The sequence below is a fragment of the Nelumbo lutea genome, chromosome 1, assembly GCF_056320005.1.
Source record: "Nelumbo lutea isolate HS-2025 chromosome 1, American lotus-T2T, whole genome shotgun sequence".
NCBI lineage: Eukaryota > Viridiplantae > Streptophyta > Magnoliopsida > Proteales > Nelumbonaceae > Nelumbo > Nelumbo lutea.
Genome location: NC_142684.1, coordinates 84,453,433 through 84,478,920, shown reverse-complemented (window position 1 = coordinate 84,478,920; position 25,488 = coordinate 84,453,433). Strand labels below are relative to the sequence as shown.

General features: G+C 34.4%; 1 protein-coding gene and 1 pseudogene across 1 annotated transcript in view; both read right to left on the bottom strand.

Annotated features, from left to right (window-relative positions):
* MOR1 (ARM repeat superfamily protein) overlaps window positions 1–15,930 on the bottom strand; it is a 35,364-nt gene extending 19,434 nt beyond the window's left edge. Inside the window, exons 1-15 of the mRNA XM_088965397.1 lie at window positions 15,580–15,930; window positions 15,271–15,376; window positions 15,032–15,155; window positions 5,678–5,757; window positions 5,416–5,593; window positions 5,239–5,303; window positions 4,783–4,865; window positions 4,517–4,602; window positions 4,286–4,399; window positions 3,233–3,352; window positions 2,350–2,452; window positions 2,011–2,147; window positions 1,719–1,784; window positions 1,429–1,546; window positions 1,263–1,303 (exon numbers count right to left, since the gene is read on the bottom strand). Coding sequence (XP_088821523.1) covers window positions 1,263–1,303; window positions 1,429–1,546; window positions 1,719–1,784; window positions 2,011–2,147; window positions 2,350–2,452; window positions 3,233–3,352; window positions 4,286–4,399; window positions 4,517–4,602; window positions 4,783–4,865; window positions 5,239–5,303; window positions 5,416–5,593; window positions 5,678–5,757; window positions 15,032–15,155; window positions 15,271–15,376; window positions 15,580–15,739 — 1,581 coding nt within the window. The 5' untranslated portion in view covers window positions 15,740–15,930. The remainder of the gene's footprint in view (window positions 1–1,262; window positions 1,304–1,428; window positions 1,547–1,718; window positions 1,785–2,010; window positions 2,148–2,349; window positions 2,453–3,232; window positions 3,353–4,285; window positions 4,400–4,516; window positions 4,603–4,782; window positions 4,866–5,238; window positions 5,304–5,415; window positions 5,594–5,677; window positions 5,758–15,031; window positions 15,156–15,270; window positions 15,377–15,579) is intronic.
* Window positions 15,931–20,926: 4,996 nt separating this feature from the next.
* On the bottom strand, window positions 20,927–21,827 carry LOC148875801 (small heat shock protein, chloroplastic-like; annotated as a pseudogene).
* Window positions 21,828–25,488: the final 3,661 nt, after the last annotated feature.

Here is a 25,488-nt window from a genome sequence, read left to right as displayed (position 1 = left end):
GTCAGTATGGGACCTAAACTTCTAACATTTTGCACTCCCTTGAAAGAAGCATCAACAAGTGGTGTTTTTTTAATCAATAAATGTAAAGTTTTATTAAACTATCAAAAAAAAAAGTACAATGAACAAGGAATTGGGAAAGATAAGCTCTCTTAACCCTCCCACTGAAACCTACTGCCAGTTAGTTACAACTAAGCCCAAAACATATGTTCTCTACCCACTCCTTGTTTTGCTAAAACATCAGCAGAAGAATTTACACTTCTTTTAACCCATTGCAATCTTACTTCTATGTCCTGTGTTAGCCAATTGGATTTCCTTCTTTTGTTGATGCAGTTCCAAAGCCCCCACCTACTTTTTTTTCAGCCATCCCTCCACCAGCTTGGAATCTCCTTCAATAATCAGCTTTCTAATAATCAAACCCCTCAACTTTTGTAATCCTTCCATCAACAGGTAGTGCTTTGCCAAGACTCGTCTTTTCAAGAATAAAATATCATCTTGCATTTAAAGCGTTAGAACTTCCAAGGAATCAGGTCTACGTCTATCTGATTACAGGATCCAACTTATCACACTAACTTACAGAAGTAAAGTTATAAACATGGGGACACAGATGCAGGAAATAGGGATATGACCATCTATGTAATGTGCTTGCATTTTTTTTAATGATAACAAAAATTTCTTTAAAACAAAAAAAAAATAAGAGGTACAAAGCAACATCACGGAGAGAGGTAAACTCTCTTAACTTCTACAAGATGAAAACTGATTACACTAGCCCAGAAAAGTTGATCCCTTCCCACCCCTTGTTTTTCCAAAGCGTCAGCAAAAGAATTAGCACTTCTTTTCACCCACCGCAGATTAACTTCTGATGTAACATGCTTATATCCTAGGTAATGTCATTTCTCGAGACTTAATCTTGTCAAATTTAACTACACTTTTAACATGTGCAGAAATTTTTCCAGTATAATTTCTTAATTCAGGCAATTTTACATATTAAAAAAGTTTTAATGCTATGGAATACATCTACAAGTATTCATGCAGCATCCAGTATCGTATCTGACATCTGTATGCTAGGCATGTACAAGTATCCAGGTATCATAGAATCTATGTGAACTATAAACAATGGAAAAAAAAGGAAAAAAAAAAGGGAAGCATGCAGATGAGATAAGAATCAAACTATAAAATCATACCACTTTTCATTTAGACAAGTAAAAGTCCATGAAAAGTAGAATAGAAAATGAAATTAAAAACCGAAAGGAAAAAAAAAATACCATAGATCCTGAAATACTTCCATTTGATGCTGGTGCTGGAGCTGGATCACAAAATAAACATGTAAGACAGCTAAGATGCTAAAAGGTGAAAATTTGAAGGGCAAATGACTAAAAGAAAGAATAAACCAAAATCACACAATATGACGTGATAAAAACATATTCAGACCTGAACCTGTACTAGGAAGCGTGCTACCTCCAGGACCCCCAATCATATCAGAAAGCTTCTTTTTCCTCACCTCGTCAAGTTTCTCCAGTGATCTCTCTAGAGGCCTCATACCAACCAACTATACAGAAAAGAAAACAAAAAGGATATATCTACAGTTATCTTTGTCAAAAAAAAAAGGATGCAATTATACTGAATAACGGTTGAAGGATTCTTTTCTCAAAAACAATATAAGTTGAATTACATCTGAGTGTAAAAAAATGGTAACATAATTCATCTGATAGATGGACTACCTTTGCAATTGCTGCCAAAGCAGAAAATGCTGCATCCCTCACTTCTGGTGTTCCATCATTCAGGCACTACATGATCCAAAATGCTACCAGTGTTAAGCACTAGATTCAAAATTAACAAACACACACACATACACAATAGTTGTAGATTGTTCAGCTTACACACATATTATCCATAAGATTCCACCGTAAAGCATTAAAATCAAAATAAAATATGCAAAGAAAATATTAGCAGATATTTCAGCTACTATATACACATAATCCTTAATCCATAAAGGTCAGGGTATTCACTCACCTCCATACAAATGGGAACATAATCCTTATGCAGCTTCAGAATAGTAGCCTTATTGCTTGTTTCTATACAGAATGTGACCCAGTTTAATGTTGAAGAACGCACAAGAGGAACCTTATTTTTCACTGCTGTTCTAACATCTGTGACAGCAAGTATTCTCATTAGTACTTCTATTCAATCCATTATAAGTACATGGCGCTTAATGTACCACGCCAAAGCCACATACAAAGCAAAACCACATAGTTTGTAGCAGTTAATTAATAATGACAAAAATTTGTCACTAAGAAAAACATATATGCTAATTTCAAGCTTTATTCTGAACTCTATTAAGGGAAAACTTGCCTTCTATAACATCAGCAAGAGTTAGGCACCCAGACTTGTGCATTGCTTGGAGTGTTTGAGTAAGTGAATCGGTAAGAGTTGGTTTCTTCTCCTTCAATTTTTCCTATTCAAGAAACAATGTGCACTTTTAAAACCAATGAACCAGTAGATCAATTAGCAATCACAATAATTAATTCCAGAAGGAAAAGAAAAGATCTTAAAAATAAGAAATACAAGAATATTAAAAACTAGGAAAACATTAAGTAAATCCAAATATAAAAACATTGTATGAAAATTAAGATATAAACAAGACAGTCATGACTCCCATGATAGAAAAATTATCTACATAGAAGCAATATTGTCAAAACATATTTTTAGGTCCCATTTGGGAGGGCCATAGCTTTGGTTGAGCTGCTTCGGAGAAGCTATTAACAGAAACTTCAATGGGAAGCCCCTTATTTGGCTGAAGGACAGAAAAGTTTGGGCTTTCTGGAATTTACACCAAACTTGCTTATAAGCTGTCAGAGTGGGGCCTACCTCACAAAGCCAAAAGCCATCATGTCAAAGCCCTCCCAAACAGGCACCTAGTACTACAGAAAAAATGAAAAAACTTCATCATGGTTCAAACATGTCTTTTCTTTACCCCCTAAAAAAGTTGCTGCTGAGTCAAAGAAAGGTAGGACAAAATTGACCCATGGCATTAGGTAGAACACGGTTTGGCAAATATCTAGTTCCATATTGTTATCCCAAATCCCAATAAAGTCTGATAAGGAAAACCTTGTTTTTTCGTTAATGAAATCCTTTTTTGCTTATCCTTCAAAAAAAATTAATGGCACAAGGAACATCAAGATGTCAGAAAAAATCCAAGAATCATAAGTTTCCATATATGCTTCAGTAGACTTACAAGCAAAACTGGCAACAGAAAGCGCGAGTTCCCAGAGAAATTAATCCTCAGACCCTTGGCAAGATTCCCAATAGCTTGGATGGCTTCAACAGCAACAGCAATATTCACATCCATAATAAGCTGCAAGTAAAGGCCTTACCCACTTAATGGACTATATGAGCAATTAATAAATGGAAAATAAAAAAACATGGTTCAAACATGGAAATCAAAATTCAAGAATTAAACAACAAAACATGCATCAGACAAATAAATATAAGCTTAACATTTCAAAATACAACAGAAGCAACCACCACCATGAAACCCAGACAATGGTATGAAGGATGTATGACTAAATGACCATTGAACAAGGACCCAACCAAGTTACATGCCTAGCACACCTACCTGAATCCAGCATAAGATTTTAGAAAATACAAAAATTGAGCAACAAAGATATCCATATAATCAATGTAAGATTCAAGGAGATTGTGCATGAAACAGTGAGACTTTTTAAAAAACTACAGAGAAATTAAAAATGTCTCCCCTGGTGGGACATTTTTTGGACATGTAACTTATACAAGCAGCATACAACTAAGAAGCAAAGGAGACGAACCAATTGCATAAGAATTAAAAACAATGAACAAGCTATTTTCAGGAACATTAAACAATATAACAATTTGAGTGGATTTCTAGGATGACTAACACTCTGCAGATACTATAATTAGGAGTGGAGTGGAGTTGAGAAGAGCTGCTTGTTTTGGGGTTCCAAACACCTTCCCAGGGGATATCTTTTTTGTATTCTTTTGTGGCTCTTGCTTCTATTTCTTTGTGTTTGTAGCTCTTTGAGGTTTTGTTCGGTCTATTGATCCACCCCCTATGGGAAAAGAAACATTCTTTTTTATCACAAAAGAATGAATATTGCAAGTAGATAAAAAACAGGAATCAGTAAAACATACACTGATATACATGAAGCACAAATAAGGAAAAGGTAAAATATGTTGAGATTTTACAAATGGTGAATTTATTGGAAATGTAAGTTTAATTGCAACAAAACAACAAAGAGAAAAATCAGAAGACCTTCTTCAGTGTCCGACAGACTTCAGTGAAATCACCAGGAGCTATCTTCTTTGTTGAAGCAAGCTTTGTTAGTTCGGCAACAGCTTCCTTCCTCTCAGACCATTTGGCAGCTTTCTAAAATCGCAAAAAGAAAGGTTCATGCAATTGTATGGATCAATAAATATAATATGAACCAAGGTAACTTATAAAATTGAAGGATGCATTAAATGGCATGAAAGAGGTAACACTGACCACTCCATCCCAAAACCCTGACTTCTCCAAAGGAGTCAAAATATCAACCGGATCAACAAGTTCATACTCATCTATTTCCTGAGGACCTGGCAATTAAGATCTATGTCAGGATACATGTAGGGTATGAAGTAAATTAATGGCTTGCAACACTTATAAAAAATATAGGCCTGCAACGTCTTATTGATTTCTTCTGATAAAGATAATTAACATTATTTTATAAACACCATTTAATGAAATTAGTGGACTCCATATATTTGACTCCTTACCATCAGCAGTGGATTCTTCAGAGGGGCCAGGGCCTGTAGCTTCAGAGGCAACTTCCTGCTCTGGCTCCTTGTCTTGTTCAGATCTGATAAGAGACTAGCATAATGTTAAACGAAATAAACAACAAAGATGAACTTCCCGCCTATGTGCTTATGTGAAGCTCCACTACAATGAGGTAAGAAATTTAGACATAGATGAAATGGAAAGCTCTTAGAAATCCATAAAATGCATGAAACCAACTCAAATATACCAGATAGTAAGAAAATAGAAGACATACAAGTACAAAAAACAAAACTGCATATGCACAGACTAGAGATGGGACAAACTTGGTGCAAGTAATTCATTAAAACCTAGTCATCATGCCACTGACTAATATTTCAAAACTTTTTCTTTTGAGAGATACAAGCATAATATTACAACAGGAAAAAAAAAAACAGTTTAGAAATGTGGTGCCCTGCCTTATTTTGCGTGTTGGCCTAGCTGCCCCTGTGACATTGACAAGTTCTGCCTCAAGCTCTTTTTTCTAAACACCATAGGACACGAACATTAGTCGCTAGAATATGGGTAAAACACATAAATTGAAATTGTTTCAGCTAATCAAAAAATTGATAACTAAAAACTGATATTATTCTCACCATTGTATCCCGCATTTTCTCAAACAAAATTGATTTTACTGGATCTTTTCCAATCCAACGACAAAGCTCAAGTGTTAACCCTTTGGAGCAAGCACGGACATTTTGGTCTTGGTGGTCAAAAAGTTCAGGAAGCATCTTAAGAATTCTTTTTGGAGGCACAACCTTTGCCCCAAATTCACTACGAATAAGATGAAAGAATAGTTCATATATTACATGGAAACACGTAATTGTACAGTACCATTAAATTCTTCTCATGGCAAACCTGAGGGCTTGAAACATGACATCAATGGCTGGCACAACTGCTTTGGCAACTTTGTTCTTAATTGCTTTTTCCATAGCATCCTGAAACTCCAGCAGAATAATTTAGATAATTGAAAGAATTCTTTCAATACAATCCCAAGCGTGACAAGAATGCATACAGCACATTTAATAGCTAATAAAGGAAAGCCAATAAAACATGTATTAATTACAATGCCCAGAAAAGATTCTCTTTTTCCTTTTCTTCCTTCCGATATGGGTTTTATACAAGGTCCAAAGTATCGGAAAGACAATTTTAAAAGACGTTTTGGGATATGCATTGGATACGCATGGATACATACGAAAAATCAAGATACACATGGATACAATAGGAAACTTATATAAATCTTAAAGAATACGTTAATAACAATAAATATAACTTTTATATGACCTTAAATAAGTTATTTAAACACTTATAAAGAAAAGAAGTTATTTAAACATACAAACCCATACCTCGATAGTTTATATAAAATGTGAGATATGGGGACAAATTGGTAATTAATGAAGATAATGGAAGAAGAAAAATGTGCACTAATTTTCAGAGTTTGTAGCCAATGTGCACAATTTTAAAAGAAGTTTCTATAACCAAGCACTCACCCCTATCTCTCTTGCAATCTGTACACCTTGTAGGACTGCATATAGTTCAGCCCTTAAACAGTCTCCATTTCCCATTGGTCCTGAGTATAGTGCTCTCAGCTTCCCATCCTTGTCTCTAATGGTTCCTCCAATTCCAGATAGTCCCGGGTTGCCTCAACTACTCCCGTCAAAGTTTAGTTTCATGAAGCTTTCCATGGGTGGTGTCCAACTAAGTCGTGTTTTAGCCTTTTGTACTAACTAGAAGCTACTGAAAGCCAATTCCTCCAAATGTCATCAAAGGAGAAACTTTTAAACAGTTCCACAGTTTGTAGCCAATGTATACAATTATAATCAACAATTGAATATGGCATAGTGGTTTATTTATGTTTATTACAATCAAATTATCAGGGCTCAATTCTCCTTACCTCTCTTATCTGTAGTTTTAAATAGGTTGGTTTAATGACAAGTTAACTTCAAATTTATTGCTTTAATGGCAGGTCAAATTAAAATTTGAATTTGAATATTGTCTTAAATGTAGTAATTAATTAAGAGAGAAGTAATAATTATAAGGGATTAGGAGTTATTTAGGCAAGTTTCCTAAAATGTAAGAGTTATTAGAGAGACAAAGAATTATTAGATAGGCTTATTCATGAGAGAGAGAGAGAGATATACTAATATCGATCTGTATCGGTCCTGTATCGGTCAATACAGACCCGAAACAACCTGATACGGGTCCGTATCAATCCAATACAGACAAGAAGGAACGAAACTACTGGATTTGTAGCATTCCATGTATTGGGATATAAGTGGAATAACACGTATCGGCCGATACAGAACAATACATTGCAATTTTTTAAACCTTGGTTTTATATAATTTATTTGTTACGAAACACCAAAGAACAGGGGTAGCCCTCCCCCGTAAGTTTTTTCTTGATTTGTTTTCCTGTAAAGTATGTATTCAATTTGTACATTCTGGATAGCCATGTCATGACCATCCTTGATCAGGTTACTTACGTTCCATAGGGCATTAATCCTTTCTTTTAAACTATCAATTACTATATCTTTAATATCCTCCTATTATTATAAGTTATAACCTTTGCCACTCCACTCTGAATAGCTAATTTGAGGGCCTCTCCTGCTGCCTAGGCCTCAACCACATTGATAGATATGATTCCAGATTCCATCTTACTCTATACATCCTGCCATTGCCCTCCCCTCTTTAGATCTAGTCCCATCAAAACCATATCACCATTTAGTGGTAGGTTCCATTTTTTATCTGCATTCCACATTCTGACATCTACATATCATTTTTCACTTATTACTAGAATACTTAGTGCCTTTTGCAAGATAAAGAGGGGGGCAGGGAGATTGCAGAAGGGTGACAGAATTTTTAACATCACAAGGAGGTAAGCTTAAAATTCTAACAATATCTGGAACTATATAATAAGGCAATGGCACATCGACAGTTTCCATTTAGGTTGAAATCCAACTCAAATTAAATTAGATAGGCTGAAGCAATCTAATAGTCAAAGTGGCAATTTGATAATATCTTAAGTGGCTAAACTGAATGGCCTATCGCTTTGCTCTTCAATGTATTAGTCATTAAGTTAGTTGCAGTCTACTTTTTTTATAAGCAGTAAGTTGCAATTTACTTAATGGTTGAATGACATATTTGGTTGATTATTATAACATAATTATTTTATTATATGAGTACTTTATCCACAAAGAAAAAGCCAAAAGTCATTCAGTTAAAACTTAAAACAATTCAACCACTATCAAATAAAAAGGTCATTACCCAATGTTGGTCCTAGCTATCTGGGGTCTGGGGAGGGGCACACCGGATACGACCCTGACCTTTGACCATTACACCAAGCAATGGCCCCTTATGAATTCATTATCAAATAGCCCCTAATAATTGTCAACATGTGAATGTCAAGAATTTTTTATCTTGGCAGAAGAAAATTTAGAACTTTTTTTTCATTGGTGCAAAATTTAGGGCAATTATATCATCAAAAGAGCAGAAGGGAATTGAAGCTCATATAATTTTCAACAGAGGAAGAGAAAACCCAAAAAAGCATCCTTTACAAAAGATACATTATGACATCATAAGCAAGTTGCCAAGTCCTTGATCCGTTTCTATAATGGCTTCTTTTTTATAGTAAGGAAAATGACTATTAAAAGAAAAGAAAAAAGATTTGTATTTTGAGGGGCTTGGAGAGTTATGGTGTTTGGGTTTTGAGTTTTTTCTCCCTTCTTTGTGGGTGATATCTTATCATCCTTTTTCATATCTCTTTCTCTTTCAAGATTTTTTTATTTATTACCAAAAAATAATTATTAAAAGAAATAAGCTAAGCACAAGAGAAGAGGTGATCAGATATGACCACAAACCAAAATAAATTAAAACAAAGCCTTCTTCCCTCCCCACTACACACCACCTCAATAAACCAAAAGACTCAAACTCACCCAACTCCAAACCAATAAATATTTACTCCAAACACCACCCACCCACATCCACCCCTAACAAAAACTACAAGCCATTCCCTTACGATCTACAATCACCTCTCCAACTCCCAATATTCAATCCAGCCCTATCCCAGCTCCATATTCATTATCATAAAGGAATTCATCAACATCATATAGTCTCTTTCTTCAAACTCCAGAAAAGCTTCTTTTACAAACTCTTCAGAACCTAAAAAGAATAAACACAGCTTTTTACCAACTTGAACTTCTTTATCGATTATGCTCCCAGGATCTATCTTCTTCTCAACCTATCCATTTTTTATAGGAAACGATAACTTTCATTAGCTTAATATGAGAAAAAATACAACGGTCACCTACAGAGACATAAGGTGGCCCCTCATCATATAGACAGATTACAAAACAGCCCAACACAAAGACTCCCATTTAACTCCTTGCTTTGCTAGAGTGTCAGCTAAAGCATTTGCTGACCTCCTAGTCCATTTAGCATGTGCACCCAGCTCCCTTGTGAGGTTCAATACTTCCCTTACAAGTTGTCTAAGGGACCACATTCCCAAACTATTTGTTTGCATCCAAGCCTACTAATAATTTTGAGTCTCCCTCCACTTCTAACTATTGAATGCCCAATTGCTTAGCTAATCTGAGCCCCTAGAGGAGGGCCATCACTTCTGCTCTAAGCGAGTCACCCAACCCTATTGGACTAGAAAAAATGGCTGGGATTCTTCCTCCTGCATCTCTAAAAACACCCTCAATTCCAGAGTTTAGTTTCACATTACATTGCATAGGAGGAGACCAAACTGCCTGAATGGTAGAGAAGATGAAGCAGAAGATCTTGCTATTATACTTAATCTCTAGTCAAGTCATTTACAGAAACATCCTTGAATAAGTTTAGAGTTTTCAACCGATGTATGACCTTGATGGTGATCCCTTCTATAAGTTCAGGAACTGTTTTTTTCTTTCCCTTAGAAAATCCTATTATTTCTCTCTTCCCAAACTGCCCACAAGATAGTTGCACTCATTGTTCTCCATACCCTTTCCTTCTTCTTTGGTTGTCAGAAGAAGCTAGGGTCAAAAAGACCTACACTTGACGAAGGACTCCACCTACAATCAAAGAGAGAGGAGAACCAATCCCAAATAAGAGCAATAAAAGGGCAAGATATTAATAGGTAATTCACCATCTCACCACTCCACAAGAAAAGGCTACACACATGTGAGGACAAGCACCAATTTGATCTTTTTATTTGAAGCACGTCCAATGTATTAATTTTTTGGAGAACCACTTCTCAATCTACCCAATTTGGTCTAATAAAATATCACCATCTTCCTTTCAATGCTCCAAAACCCCCAACTCTTTGTTGGGTTGCTTGGGCATTTCCCCTGAGTAGTCCATGGTGAAGTCCTGTACCTGCTTCCAAACCCTCCACTCTAGGAAATGGCTCATATTCCACCTTTTTTTATTTCTTTTGAAGGGCTACACAACGGGGGGTAGCCCATCCCCCAACCCAGGTGCAGGTGGGATTCAATCCCAAGTCTCCACTACGACCAGCATGAGACTTCAGTAACCAGCTGGTTGGCACCTTGCCTCATATTCCACCTTTTTCCAAACCAGATTAATCTTCTCTAGAGAACAAGGTCCCACTAATGTCTGTTTCTTGATTTCTATCTCTGAATTATGAATTACCAACAAGATTATTCTTGGGATCTCCTGAAAATTCGAAGGATGGTCTAGTTCAATAATTTGTTCTCCATAACAACAGAATTCAGATTAAAATCCTCTGAATAAACAGCATTTCCTTCAAACTGAGACAATGCAAATGGGTCCTTACAAATCTCAGAGTTGTCAATGGCCCCACCTTTCTTGCCCCTTCAATTCTCCCCACAACCATAGGATTGTCAGCTAAACAATTCAGATTAACCAAGTTAATGAGAGAAATCCTTAAACTCCCTCCTCTTATAAACCCTTTGAAATTTTTTACATTACCCAACCCCACATACAGAGTCCACTTTTCAGTCAAAGAAATTTAAAAAAAAAAAAAAAAACTTCAGTAATATGGAGTATGGACCGTAGACCCTTAACCGTTTAACAATGCCAGCACTGATTTTTTTTATCAGCAACACAAAAATGATTTAGTAATTATAAAAAGGAGTACAACAAGGAGTTGTGGGCAAAGAACAAGCCCAAAATCACTTCGTCACAAATCCTTCATTTGTCCATTTCTGAATACCACTACTAGGGGTGTAAATGGCACCCAAAAGTCTGATTTTGTATTCAAGATCCACCATAATCAGATCAAAATTCAGACTATCTGAATGCAGTATTGTTGGATTCAGATAATGGATTTCACCAGTTAATTTATCACCTGCAATTCAGATATGCCTGATTCGTTCAATTCAATAAATACCCAACGATTTCTACAATTAAGTATACATGATTTTTTTTTATCAATAACACAATTCATTAATTATCACAATAATTACAAAGAGGAAGACAAACTTTCTTATCTTCCAACTACATTATGAGCCCCAAGAGAAGAAACAAGAGAGAAAGAGAGAATATAAGAAGAGAAAAATTAAATTACATCTGTGCCCAAAACATAACATCCCTGTCCACCCCTTGTTTAGCTAACCCATCAGCAAAAGAATTAGCTTATCTTTTTACCCAACTGATTTTAACTTCCATTTCTCGAACCATCCATCTGAATTTCCTCTTCAAGTTACTATAACTCCATAAACCACTCTCTTCTTTGTTCAACCACCTAACCACCACTTCCGAGTCTCCTTCAATTATTAGTTTTCTGATATTCATCTCCCTAGCTTTCTGGACACCTTCCATAACTGCGTGGATCTCAGTGCTGAGAGAGTCACCCACTCCAATTGGGCCTGAGAACATGGCAGAAACAACCCCATTCTGATCCCTGAAGACACCTCCAATCCCTGATTGCCCGGGGTTCCCTAATGGATACATGATTAATATATACATACATGTTCAATCTAACACTGATCTATCAAGAAAGGCCATCTCTATTTCTGTTCATTTGACATTAAACTAAAGGCTTAGACTGATCAAAAACAAAAAAAAAATAAATAAACTAAAGGCTTAGTGATTGCCCCTCCTCAACACAACTAAAGGGTTGATCAGTTGAATTCAAATTGAATTTAGATATTTGACAAATTAGGCAAATTCAAACTCAGTATGCCTTTGTATAGATCTGACAAATATCAAATCAAACTCTAAATCTCTAATCACTAACTTTCTGATTGAATATGAATTCAAATATGCCCTGATTCAATTCAAAGTCATTCCATTTACATCCTATACCCATCTACTTCAGCCCTTCTTTTATCAGCATTACATCAGCCAAAAATCACCCACAACTTTCAAATTTGGACCCGTAAAAACTTTCTCTGGCAATATACCAAACCATAATAGCCTTTTTTATTTCTGATAAAACTTCATCTTGAACTTACACAACCCCACACACCATTACCCCAACATCCCATGCAATTACCCAAACCCCTTCTCACATTTATGAGCACTGCCTCATCAACTGAGCAGCAGAAATCACATCATTATATATCTAAAAGAAAGACTCCCCACCATTTCTCAAAAAAAAAAAAAAAAGATTGCTAGAACAATCAAGCAAAACCCCCCACCTCAATTCCTTTTTCCAAATTATCAGCTATTTCAGATCTTCTGACACAACAACTATCTGATTGCACCCTACACAAAATGACCTCAGGTTTAACTTTAAACACAAAATCAATTTCAGATGGAGAAGGAACCCTACGTCTTGCAATCTTGCTGCTTCATATAATCTCCAAGTCCAACATCAAACCCTGTAGCATCAACAAAGATCTCCTTTACCCATTTCAGAACAAAAACATTCAAATAAACTAACATATATCGATACACGCTTCACCAAAGCCCCTGCTGAAATTTTGCACAACATCCCCTCCAAGCATAAAGCATAACAAAGCCTTTGGCGTTTGGCCAAGAAAACTTTAAGAGATTTACCAGAATTAAGATCTATTACCTTTTCATGACTCAACAATTGATAAAAAATCTCTTGACTACAAACATGATTTCCATCAACACCACCCTACTTTTTATCTTTGTCCTCTAACATGTAAACATGCTCTATCACCATTTACACAGATTTTCTGAATTTCAAGTTTTAACTTGAACCATCTTTATGCTCAAGAACAGCTACTAAAGCACCTACTTTGCACTTATAACAAAAATTAGGCTGGTGGGAAGAAGAAATTCAAGAACGCAAGATGAGTATCTACATGCTGCCTTGTCCAAACCCTCATTCTAAACAATGAAATGCAGCATATTGGGTCTCACCCAAAACAAAGGCATCACTAAAAGTCACACAACTCTCTAAACATATCTCCCTGGCCCTTGCCTGAGGTAAAAACTCAATTTTGCCCTTTGACTCATCAAAACTCAAAATCCAGCCACTATAATCTCAACCACCATTACCCCAGAATTGTTTTTTTGGATACCCTGACATGAACCAAACCCTTCAATTTCCTCATTGCCACTTCTATTTCTTGATTTGTGCATGTCATCATTGCCACTTCTATTTCATATTTTCAACAAATTTGTTTTCAAAAATTCAAGAGTTTCTCTCATTCCATATAAACAATAAAATTGCAAATTTAAACATCCCACAAAGACTCTTGCCCTTTTACTCAAATCATGCACTCATCGGCCTTGAAAACAGGGATTCCACTGATTCTGGTTAGCAGCCAGACACCCCCAAAGCATGGTAAAGCCACATCCACAACTGATAAGAGAATTTGCAATGAATAAATGGTTGACTAGAGGAATCTGCACACACTAGACAAAGAACATATGACCATCCAAGATCACACCCCTTTTAATGAGGACATTAGTCGTCAAACATTTATCCGATGCAGTGTTCTTCGAGTCTTTATTCTAAATGATCTTTAAAGCATATCCATAGCCAAGTTAACTGACAGTAAGATCTAAGGTCCGTCCTTCACAATTGAAAAATCGGATATCATTAATGAAGAAAACAAAACATTCTACAAAATAACCATATCTGAAATGATATATCATAGTCTCACATATACATCCCCCTCCAGCTTACAAAATAACATAGTCTACCTATGTTACCTGGATATGGCAAGGTCACAACTAGATAAGGTGTTGGAAAAAAAAAATTACACTAAAAATGGAAATATCCAACAAGATACATCCACTTATGCATGTATGTGGGTATCACCAAGAACCATAATACCAAAGTTTCAACATTTGTTAACATTTCTAGTGTTTCTAAACTCTAAAGATTTAACAACAAGATATTAAAATGCACATAGAACAAAAAATGTTTCAGTGGTTCACCATAGTATTTGAAAACAAACTCATAATCTAAGATGACCCAATACAGGACTACTAATAAAAACGTAATAAGGTAATTTGATGATTTCATGAAATGAACTAATTTCAACCTTATCAATTTTTCTATTATAATCCAATTTTTCCAATTGGGAGATTTGTCTATGCATTCAAATGCTGTGAAACTGACAACTGAAAAATGGAACAGTTTCATCAGACTCAGCTTCAAAAAAGATCCTATTATCCTAAGTGCTAATAGGTAATTTTATATTACCTAATAGAGGGAGGGAGGGTTATCTTCATCTCCAAAATTCCAAAAATAGGTAATTTTATATTAGACCCAATAGGTTTGCTTCTCATATTTAACCATTTAGGGATTAGCTAAATATCAATTCTGCATATAGAAACCCACAATTTCAGAAAACAGCAAGATTGCATCATATGCATGATGAGCATATGAGCAGTGGGAATTGCATCAATTGCCATGAACAATTACTCAAAAAGAAGAAATGCCAAGAATACCAGAATGTGTGAAAACATTCCAATATGAATTGGCATGGCACAGATAATGACCCAGTATTAGTAAGAAAACCATTCGGAAAGTTCAGAACCAAGAAATAGTTTAATGAGATTAAAACTGACTGCCGACAGGAACTGAGACTTCAAATCCAGGAAGATATGATTTACTATCAGGAACAAAATGAATGCCATAGGAAGGAACTTACGATAATACAGAAGAGAGGATTAAGCAAATTCCAGAGTTGGACTTCTTTAACAATAACTGAACCCATTTTCTTTCTAAAGCATTGAATTGTGCAGAAAGTGTATTGTCAAATTCTGCCTAAGCCAGGTGCACAGAACCCTTTTTTATCTTGTATTCAAAATACAAAGACTTACCAGGAACACCTCCGTCGCTTCCAACTCCACCCAAAGCATAAACGCCATCTGAGCCTTCTCCACTGTCTTGGGCCGACCGGTTAGGCATTTAGCGACAATCGAATCGCAAACTTCTTTTGCATACCTTCATAAAAGATCACATGTACATATTAGAAAGCAAATGAGAGAACGCATAGAAATGAAGGCAACATTCTAAAAGGTGCATTTTTTTTATAATTATTCTAAATGGTGCATTTTACCTTCCAGCATCAGAGTCGGCAGCTTTTAAGAAAGAAATCAGTGCATCAAGGGCTTTCTCTTGAACAGGAGCGTTCGAATCAGCGACGGTCTTCTTAAAAAGCGGACCTGATTACAAAACATAACAGCAATGACAATTTCAATTCATCAAGCACAACAAATAAGATATATACAAGTCAGGGCAAAGAGACTTTGGTATTCGATCCATTGAAAAATGCATCAGTAGGCACCATAGGTGAAGGGATAGATAGATCAAAACTCAGACAATAATCTAGCAGATCTGTGCCCTAGAAATAGTAGAGCAAACTCACCGAATTCTCTGAGACGAGCATCCTTGGGATCGGTAATGGAATCGCAGACGGCGGCCAGATCGATGTTGGCATCGTTCCTGACCTTCCAGTTCTTGTGCAATAGACGATCTTCCCATGGCAGCTTCTTCGCTTCTTTTAATAACTTCTCGTCTTCCGACATTTCTGTTTATTCGATTCAAATCTAACGAAACCTATCTTATCTACACTGATGAACAAAAATGGCTTTGAAGAAGGAGAGTACCAGAGAGAGAGAGAGAGAGAGAATGCAGAGAGAATGAGCGTAGTCCCTCTGCTTCTTCGTTTTTGTCCCTGCCGGCACAGGTAGGGAGGGAGCGCCCAAATGACAAAAGGAGGAAAGAAGGTGCGTACGGTGCCTATATCTCCTTCCCTCGCTACACGTTGGAGAGAGAGAGAAAGAGAGAGTAGAGAGAGAAAGTGGAGGAAGGAGGGTAATTTGGATTCTACGCTATGTGCGTAATTTTATTATGATTGCGCATGGAAATACAAACATTGTTAGGTCTCTGAGGTCCCTTTACCTTAATCCCTTTGAAGGTTTTCAAGAGAGAGAGAGAGAAAGAGAGAGGAGCGGTGACAGCGTAATTAAAAAAATCAAAAATGTAATAATATAAAAGAAATAGCCTCTCACCACCGTCGGATTAGAATGATTGGTTGGACCTACCAGAGCAGTTATTCTAATGCGACGGTTGTTAGAGATGGTGTCACATGACGTCGGTTTCGCTTTAATTACTTTTCTGTACTTACCTGTCGTAAGTAGAAATATTAGAAAATAATGAAAAATGAAGAAAATAAAAATAATCAACGGCGGTCGTGTTGTTTTGTTAAAAAAATATATCGGTCGCGGTTGATTCCGCTAAGGCAATTTGAAAATTTTCAAAAGAGATGAAAGGTGTGGGATAAATTACGGTGTTGCGCAATTATACAACAGTATGTTGGAATCCGGAGTAGGGACTAAAGAGCCCCACCGGCTCTGCGGCCCACCTGTGGCCATGATTGGGTTTCTCCGTATCATTGTCATCTTATTGGAAAACACTGTGGCCAACGACGTATTTGATAATTCTGCCGCTCATCTCAGAATTCCTCCTCCAATTTCTGAGCTTCATCCTGTTTTTATATTCTTGATGGGTAGAGGAGGACAAGTCGGGTACGCGATTTGACAGCATCGGGTCCGGGTCCGGGTCCTTCGAAATTTAAACAAAATCTGCATTTGCGCATTTATCAAATTGTCGATGGAAAGGGCTAATCAGGTCACCGTCCTGACTGCTTGTAATAGGATTAGAATTGAGTTTAAGTTATTATATACAATTATACATTGTTATATACTTGAGTTTTTTGGGGGAGGGGGAAGCCCTACACTGGATCAGCTTGTGCTCGGATTGACATAATTCAATTGAATTTAAATAATTTGAATATTTAATTGGTTGAATTCGACATATTGAATAGTTAATTGGATTCGAATTCGGATATGGCCTGATTTGATTCGATAAATATCTGAATTCAACTGATTTTTTAATTTGTATATATAATATATAAAATTTAAATGTTTTATGTATTTTATATATAATAATTAAAAATTATATAAATAAAAATATTTATTTTATATATTCATTAATTACCTAAAATAATTAATTAATTTGAATCGAATATTTGAATATTTAATCATATTCGAATTCGAATATTAATTTTCGATATCCGTTGGATATCAAATTGAATTTAGATCTCGAATTTTTTAATCCGATTCGAATTTGATCCGCTTACACCCCTATATAATTCTTATATTTTGATGCAAATTTTAGTGATTTTATATAGATGAACTAACATAGATTTGTATGGTGCACAACCATCGTTAAAAGAATTTGAGGAAATAGGAGTTAGGGATGTTATTTGGGTGGGCTCGATTCAATTCAATCAATGTTGGGCTTGGGTTGATGCCTCGAATTGCCAAGCCCAACAAAATCCAACATCAGACATACATACATGCATATTACCAATCCATTATATTTGGAAGTCGATGTATAAATCTCAACATGCCCAAGCCCAACTTGAGATATTGGATTAAGTGCAAGTTAGGCATGAGTTGGTAAATTCAGGATTAACCTTGAGTGGGCCAAGTCTGAGCTCGAGGTTTGAGGCTTAGGATTATGCTTGGGTCGACCCTCAATATAACCCAACCCACCCAAGTTGCACCCCAAGAAAGACCATTAAGACATTCCTGTTTATTTTTTTATTAAATTGATTTAATTTTAACTAAACTTATTTTTAGTAAAAATAAAAATAAATTGATTTAATAAAAATAAAGATAAATACAATAAGGCTATATATGTGGATTTATACATATGTACTTGCGTTGTTGAATATAAGCATGTTTATATATTTAAATGTCGATAAATGTTTAAGTAATTTAATTTACTTCAGTTTCATAATTGAATTGGTTTGATGAACTTAAATCACTATATATTTACTTTTTATTTTTTCAATTAAAAAAACACAAAATTTTGAAATAGTTAGGAAGTAAAAGAGAGTAAGTTGTTGTGGACGATTACATCTTAGAATATAGTATAGATTTGATATTAGATTTATCTATTAATGAAATTAATTAACTATAAGTTTATGTAAATTATAATTAAATCTAGAGTGGCAATTAATAGAGATACCCGGTCAAGGACAATGATGGGAATGGGAGTGAAGTCCTCACCCTAATTACACACAAACAAACACACACACACACACTAATAAGTGTGCACGTTGTCACGACCTGACTATTCCCATTGGATAAGTCGTATGGCACTCACTTGACCCTCCAAGCAAATCAGCCAAAATGCACGCCTAAGACCCTTCATGTTAGGCTACTTAAATGCTAAGGACATACACCAATGCACACAAAAGCACACAAAGTATTGTAAGAGGAAAATATTGTATTGCACTAGAAAAAAGCTTACAACTCAAATAATGATTTTGAAACTTGAATGCCTCTTGCAAATGAAGGAGGGGACCCCTATTTATACACTAACACCCTTCAGGAATCCTCTAAAACCATATACACTTGGCATCATCCAGAAGCACCCCTAGAACGTTCTACCTTCTACACTCTTCTAGAAGATGCCTTCTCCATAAGATACGTGCAAAAACACTCTAGAAGAAGTCTAGATTGTTCCCAACACCAGTAGGTTGTTCTATACAAACACAAATTGTTCCACAAGGCTCTAGAGAGTTCCACCAACATCTAAACCCTTATAGACACATGAAGAACATTCCATAATACCTCAAAAGCATGCAGAATTGATTAGAAGCCTCAATAAACATCTAAAAAACCTCTAGCCTAACAACCCATTGTGTCACCCCATGACAACGAGCTTTGAACATGGTAATTCTAAATTATGATAATGATAATAATAATGTATATAATTTTTCTATAAATTTTATGTATTTTTTATTTTTTTGTTTTTTATTATTAATCGTATGTAGATTGAAAAATCAAATATGTGATAATCAGATCGAGTTTTAAAGTTTAAAGTACCACTAATAGACCTATTTGCTTGGCTAGATTCTTCTTTTTGTAGTATTTAATCTTTTTGGTGTTTTTTTATTTATTTATGAAAATGTAAGATTTAAATAGAGGATTGAATGGGGTGAAAAGTAGTAGTGCAATTTACAATTTAAAACTCATAATTAAATAAGAACTAAATTAAAAAATGAGTATCTTAGTCAAAATAAAGTTCCAAAATCTTATTTATATTTTTAATAATATTGTAAATATAGAATTATAGTTGTGTTCAAATTTTTCTATAACTTTTTTGCATTATTATGTGTAAAAATAATTTTAATATGTCACGCTTACTTTTTGTTTAATATGATAAATATATGATATTATACATGTGCCTAAATATATTTTTTAATTTATGTATTTTTATATTTTATTAACTTTTATTATTTATTTATGACATTAAAGGTTAACATGTCTGACCCAAAATTTGAACTATTGATCTTTGTCAAATAGTTTGGTTAGTTCTAAATTGTGTATTTCATCTTCATTACCAATAAAAATAATTATTATTTATTACTCTTATTTTTTTAATTTAATTAATAAAAATATAATAAATGTGTCTAATTTTTCTACATTATTTGTAAATTTCTATATTTATTTTTATTTTAAAATTTTTTATTACCGAACTATGACTTCATAGATTGATCAATTTGATTCAGATTAAAAATGGTTGAATTGGTTAGACACCACTTGACTTCATAAGTTGATCAAGTTTCCATATAAGTCTCTCTCTCTCTCTCTCTCTCTCTCTCTCTCTCTCTATATATATATATATATATATATATATATATATATATATATTGTGTCCCTATGGGGAATCTGCTCAATCAGGGATTAGGGAATAAGGGTAATTTTTATCCCTATGGGGACCAGGGTTGAAGACAAAGATTTATTTCAAAATTGGGGTTGATGATGGGGAATATGATTCCCAATCCATTGCTATTCCTAATTAAATTAAGGGAAGTTTTCACTTTAGTACCATGAACTTTAGGGGTAGTGTCAAGTTAGTACTCGAACTTTTAAATGTGTCACTATGGTACCCAAACTTTCAAAAGTGTCAAGTTGGTCAATGTCGTTAACCGACCGTTAGTTATCTAATCACATGATGACATGTGCAACTTAAAATTTTTAAAAATGCTGAAACTACCCTTCAAATGAAGACATTGTTCATTGTCTTCTACCTTGAGACTGAGCTATATGAGGTGTTAACCAGCCACCAATTATTCCATTTTTTTCTTCTCTTATCTTTGAAGATCGATTTCCTCATGTTTATTGGTAGCAATTGTAGTTCATTCATCAGCTTGAGTGCATTTGCTTCCTAGACCCCGCATCGACGGTCTCATGCATTGGGTTGCTCAATTGCTCCTTTGTAATCCTAAAACTTAACGCATGTTGCTAAATCGGATAATGATGTCAAGCGCAATGTTCCATGGTAAGTACTATCAAATGATCATCCTTCTTGTTGTAATCACGGAATATGAAATTTGGAGAATGCCCATGACACACTCCTTCCTTGGCCTTGCCATGTAATGATCTCTAATCCTGTAAATCATTGTCATCATCCTTTCTATTACCAAATTTTGCCAAATTTAATGAAAACATACAAATGTATTAATTCAGGGATCCAGTTTTGTGATTAAACTGAAGTTGATGCAATATCCAAGTATCAAACCTTCACTGGTGGTATGAAAGTGTTTACATAAGTTTTAAAAAGTTATGTCTTTTTAAGGTATATATTGTATTACACTTCAAAAGCATCACATACAATGAAATAGAAAAGAAAAGCTATTGGACGTTAATGTCCAAGATTTTGGTGGAAGTGGTGGCCTTGGGAATGGTTATATACAAGACTATCTTTGACCTTTGGCTTGATCTTCTCAAGCTCGACGTTCTTTGGCAAAGCAATTTGGTTGCTATACTTGTCATAGCTCTTGGGAGACCACTCTTCTTCTTATTCAATTCCTTGTTGCCCATCTTCAACTTTCTTCTTTCTCTTATTCAATTCCTTGTTGCCCATCTTCAACTTTCTTCTTTGGCACCTTCTCAACTTTAACTACCAATATCTTTTACTCCACCCACACCTTCACATCGTTCCTGGTCATACCTGGCATATTGAACTTCATCTCGTACTCTTGCTCCCCCTCTTTTATCTCCCATGGCGTCCCTCCTGTAATTGTAACCCCCTCCCTCTCATAGTTAGCATCAACGATGATTAGGTGGTGTTGTAAGCAAAATGGTTCTCCATCATTCTCTCCATCATCTCCATCATTAGTTGCATTGTCCCTATTGTTGGAAAACGACCCCATATCCCTACATAGAACCCGTTCACCAAAGTTCAGATCAAATGATAAATACAACAAACTTAATCAACTTCCTCTGCTTGCCAGACCACTACTTTATCACTTTTAGGCCTTATGTTCAATGAATTAGTTAATAAATAGTTACCTATTGGTGTAGCTAGGGCTACTCGGGTCTTTGGTTGAGGTTATTGATGCTTGCTTGCTCTCTGCAAGTGATTGAGATTGTCTCTCCCTCCTCCTCTTGCCATGGCCTTAATATTGTTGTAACATATATTACCAATCGGTCTCAATAAAGGCGGAAATCTAGCCAATGGAAGCTTATACCCAATGTTTTTCTCGGATGAGGCAGCTAATGGGACGCTCAAATTTGTGAGAGATGTTGTCATTTTTCTATTTTTATTACTAGGTGAAGCAATAAGAAGTTAGAAATGATGAAGTTCAAGGTAATAAAGCAAAACTCAACAAAGAATCAAATCGAAATCAGTTTGGGGTGATATTTAAAAGGAGGCGTTGACATTTTTCGAAGGGTTTTGCTTTCGTTGGGTATTTAATAGAGGCTCTAGTTTCTAGAAGTCTCTAGAGAGAGATAGAGAAGGCACACTATTTATTTGGATATGGTTATGGATCGTGGTGTTTTAGATGAACATGCTCTATAATTTTTCATTTTACCACAAAAGAGTTGGGGCCCATGAGAGATCTGTCTGTGGAGAATGATGGAGGATCATGAGAGATCAGTGTGTAGGGAATGTGGTAAATGGACATTTTTTGTCTTTTTGCATGTTTTTAACGTTCGTTAATAGTTTTGGACCAACTTGACACTTTTTGTAAGTCTGGGTACTAACTTGACACTACCGCCCAAAGTTCAAGGTACTGAAGTGAAAATTGTTAATTATTGTAAATAAAAAGTACAAAAAAAATTAAATTGGAAATTTTTACAATAAATTTCATTGTCAAGTTCATTAATTAAAAGGCTTTGGAATTCCAAGATATCTCTAAAACATCTAACTTATTAATCATTGATTTATTAAATAATTAGTGATATGCAATAATTAATATGTATTCATACAATAAACTTTAGATCATTTACTAAAACACCCCTTATAGTTTCATGGATTTACTAAAACCCACCTTATAGTTTGTGTTTTACTAAAATGCCCCTATAGTTTGCAATTGGTTTACTTAATCGTCATTTTTTAGATAACAGTGGAAAATGATGGCTTTAACCCTAATGTCCATCTGGATAAATTCAATAAAATAAAAAATAAAAATAAAAATATCATTTTTTGCCCCTATTAAGATATAAGCAACCACAATATTTGGCTTTATTTAGTTGGTTTTGTTTTTTTTTTTTGTATGAAAACGTATTAAGGGGACTTTTGGAATAAACAACCATGAAACCATACACTTGAACATTTTCCACTCAATTTAAGTTATAATGTTATTATTTTCAGGTGGAAAAACAAACACTTCTTAACGAAAGGTCAATTAAGTAAATAAGTTGTAAACTGTAGGGGGTGTTTTAGTAAAATGAAAACTATAGGGTATGTTTAAGTAAATTTATGAAACAATGGGAGTGTTCTAATAAATGACCTTCATATAACTGTAGAAAGAGATGCATGATCCGGGTGATCAAAACATGTTACAATCCAAATTGAATATTTTACAGTTGCCCCAATAATCTTGTAAGCATTCTAATAATTGTATATATGTATGGATTTTGATTATCAAATAGTAGTTGTATTAACGTTTATTGTATTTTACTATATATGTAGGAGATCACACCTACACCATACAACTTTTTTTATTGGGAAATTCTAACAAATGATTGTAATGAAGCCAATCTAAAAACAAATTCAATAGAAAACCCTGTTAGGGAGTTTCTTAGATAGATAGTTGATGTCAACGATCATTTGAAATTATTGGAGTCTTCCTATAAGTAAATTTATGAAACAATGGGAGTGTTCTAATAAATGACCTTCATATAACTGTGGAAAGAGATGCATGATCCGGGTGATCAAAACATGTTACAATCCAAATTGAATATTTTACAGTTGCCCCAATAATCTTGTAAGCATTCTAATAATTGTATATATGTATGGATCTTGATTATCAAATAGTAGTTGTATTAACGTTTATTGTATTTTACTATATATGTAGGAGATCACACCTACACCATACAACTTTTTTTATTGGGAAATTCTAACAAATGATTGTAATGAAGCCAATCTAAAAACAAATTCAATAGAAAACCCTGTTAGGGAGTTTCTTAGATAGATAGTTGATGTCAACGATCATTTGAAATTATTGGAGTCTTCCTAATAAACTAGTTATAGAGGGATAAAGACCATGCATGTCTTAGGCATTACATCTATTATTGGGTTCCCTTGTTTTATATGTATAATAAGTAAAATTGAAATGTATGTATTTGGATTTTGATATTTGTTTTGGATACATTAAATTGTCTAAGTTAACCTCTTATTTTAGATCAATAACATTAGATAGGTTTCAAATGATTATGACCTTGTAGATGATGTACTTGAATACACACTTATATTTGTGTATTTTTTCAGTTAATAGTAGGTGTTTGTAATTGAATACACACTTATAATTTGTGAACAATTTCCTCCTAAAATTCATGTTTTATTATTTTGTGAGAATACTTTTCCTTTTATTGTATAGTAATGATGTGGCAGCTATTGTGATAGTGGCTATGGTGGTTTTATTGTAGCAATAGCAATGATGTGGTTGTTTGGTGTGTGGGTGGGTGGGTAGGTCGAGGGGGAGGTGTGGGGGGGGGGGGAAGATGGAGAGTACTTAATGAACATTTGTTTGACTATTCAAAATGGTACAAGCCTCACTATACTATCTTAATTATAAATTAATGTGACAAAGGGATAGAGAGTACCCAATCAATTGTATTTGTTCAATTGTTCAAAATGACACAAAGCTCAAACATATTATCATAACTATAAACCAAAATGATAGAGAAATGGATAGAATTCAATGAATTCCCTTGGGTCAAAATGATACAAAATTCATATGTGTTAACTATGAACCAACATTTTTGTTAAACTATTCATGATGATACAAAACTCCAAGTATAATCAACAAAATACATATTAACCTTTATCAAAAATGATAAATTTCACATTTATCTTGCATAACCAAATCAACTTACATATAAGTCACATGTATCCAATTTGAACAAAATAACATATATGGATGTATCGTATACAACCCAACTTTTGAAATAATTTGTATTTCATCAATGTAACTTGTCCCTTATATCCAATTGTAAAAAAAAAAAAAAAGTGGTATCTCATTAAAACAACCCGTCCCTTATATCCAATTATCAAAAAAAGAAGAAGAAAACAATGTATCTTATCAATGTAGTTTGTACTTTACACTCAATTATCAAAGAAAAAAGACTTATATTATGTTTTATACCAAATTGTCAAAAAAAAAAATTTCCAAATACATCATAAAAACAACTTGCATCATAAAACATCCCCAAAGTTCATATAAACAACTTGTATTGTATACCCATCTATTAATAAAAAACATGCAACTAACTCCATCCACATAATTTGCACCAAACTTCATCAACCAATAAATATTAAATGTTAGAATTTGTGCTAGAAATTCTAATGTTATAATGATAGCAATTTATAAGAATTCAATATCGATAAAATCAACTACAAATTAATCTGTACTACTCATTAAGGTAATCCGCCCCTTATATCCAATTGTCAAAAAAAAGAAGAAGAAGAAAACATTGTATCTTATCAATGTAGTTTGTACTTTACACCCAATTATCAAAGAAAAAAAACTTATATTATGTCTTATATAAAATTGTCAAAAAAAAATTCCAAATACATCGTAAAAACAATTTGCATCATAGAACATCCCCAAAGTTCATATAAACAACTTGTATTGTATACCCATCTATTAATAAAAAACATGCAACTAACTCCATCGAAATAATTTGCACCAAATTTTATTAACCAATAAATATTAAATGTTAGAATTTGTGCTAGAAATTCTAAT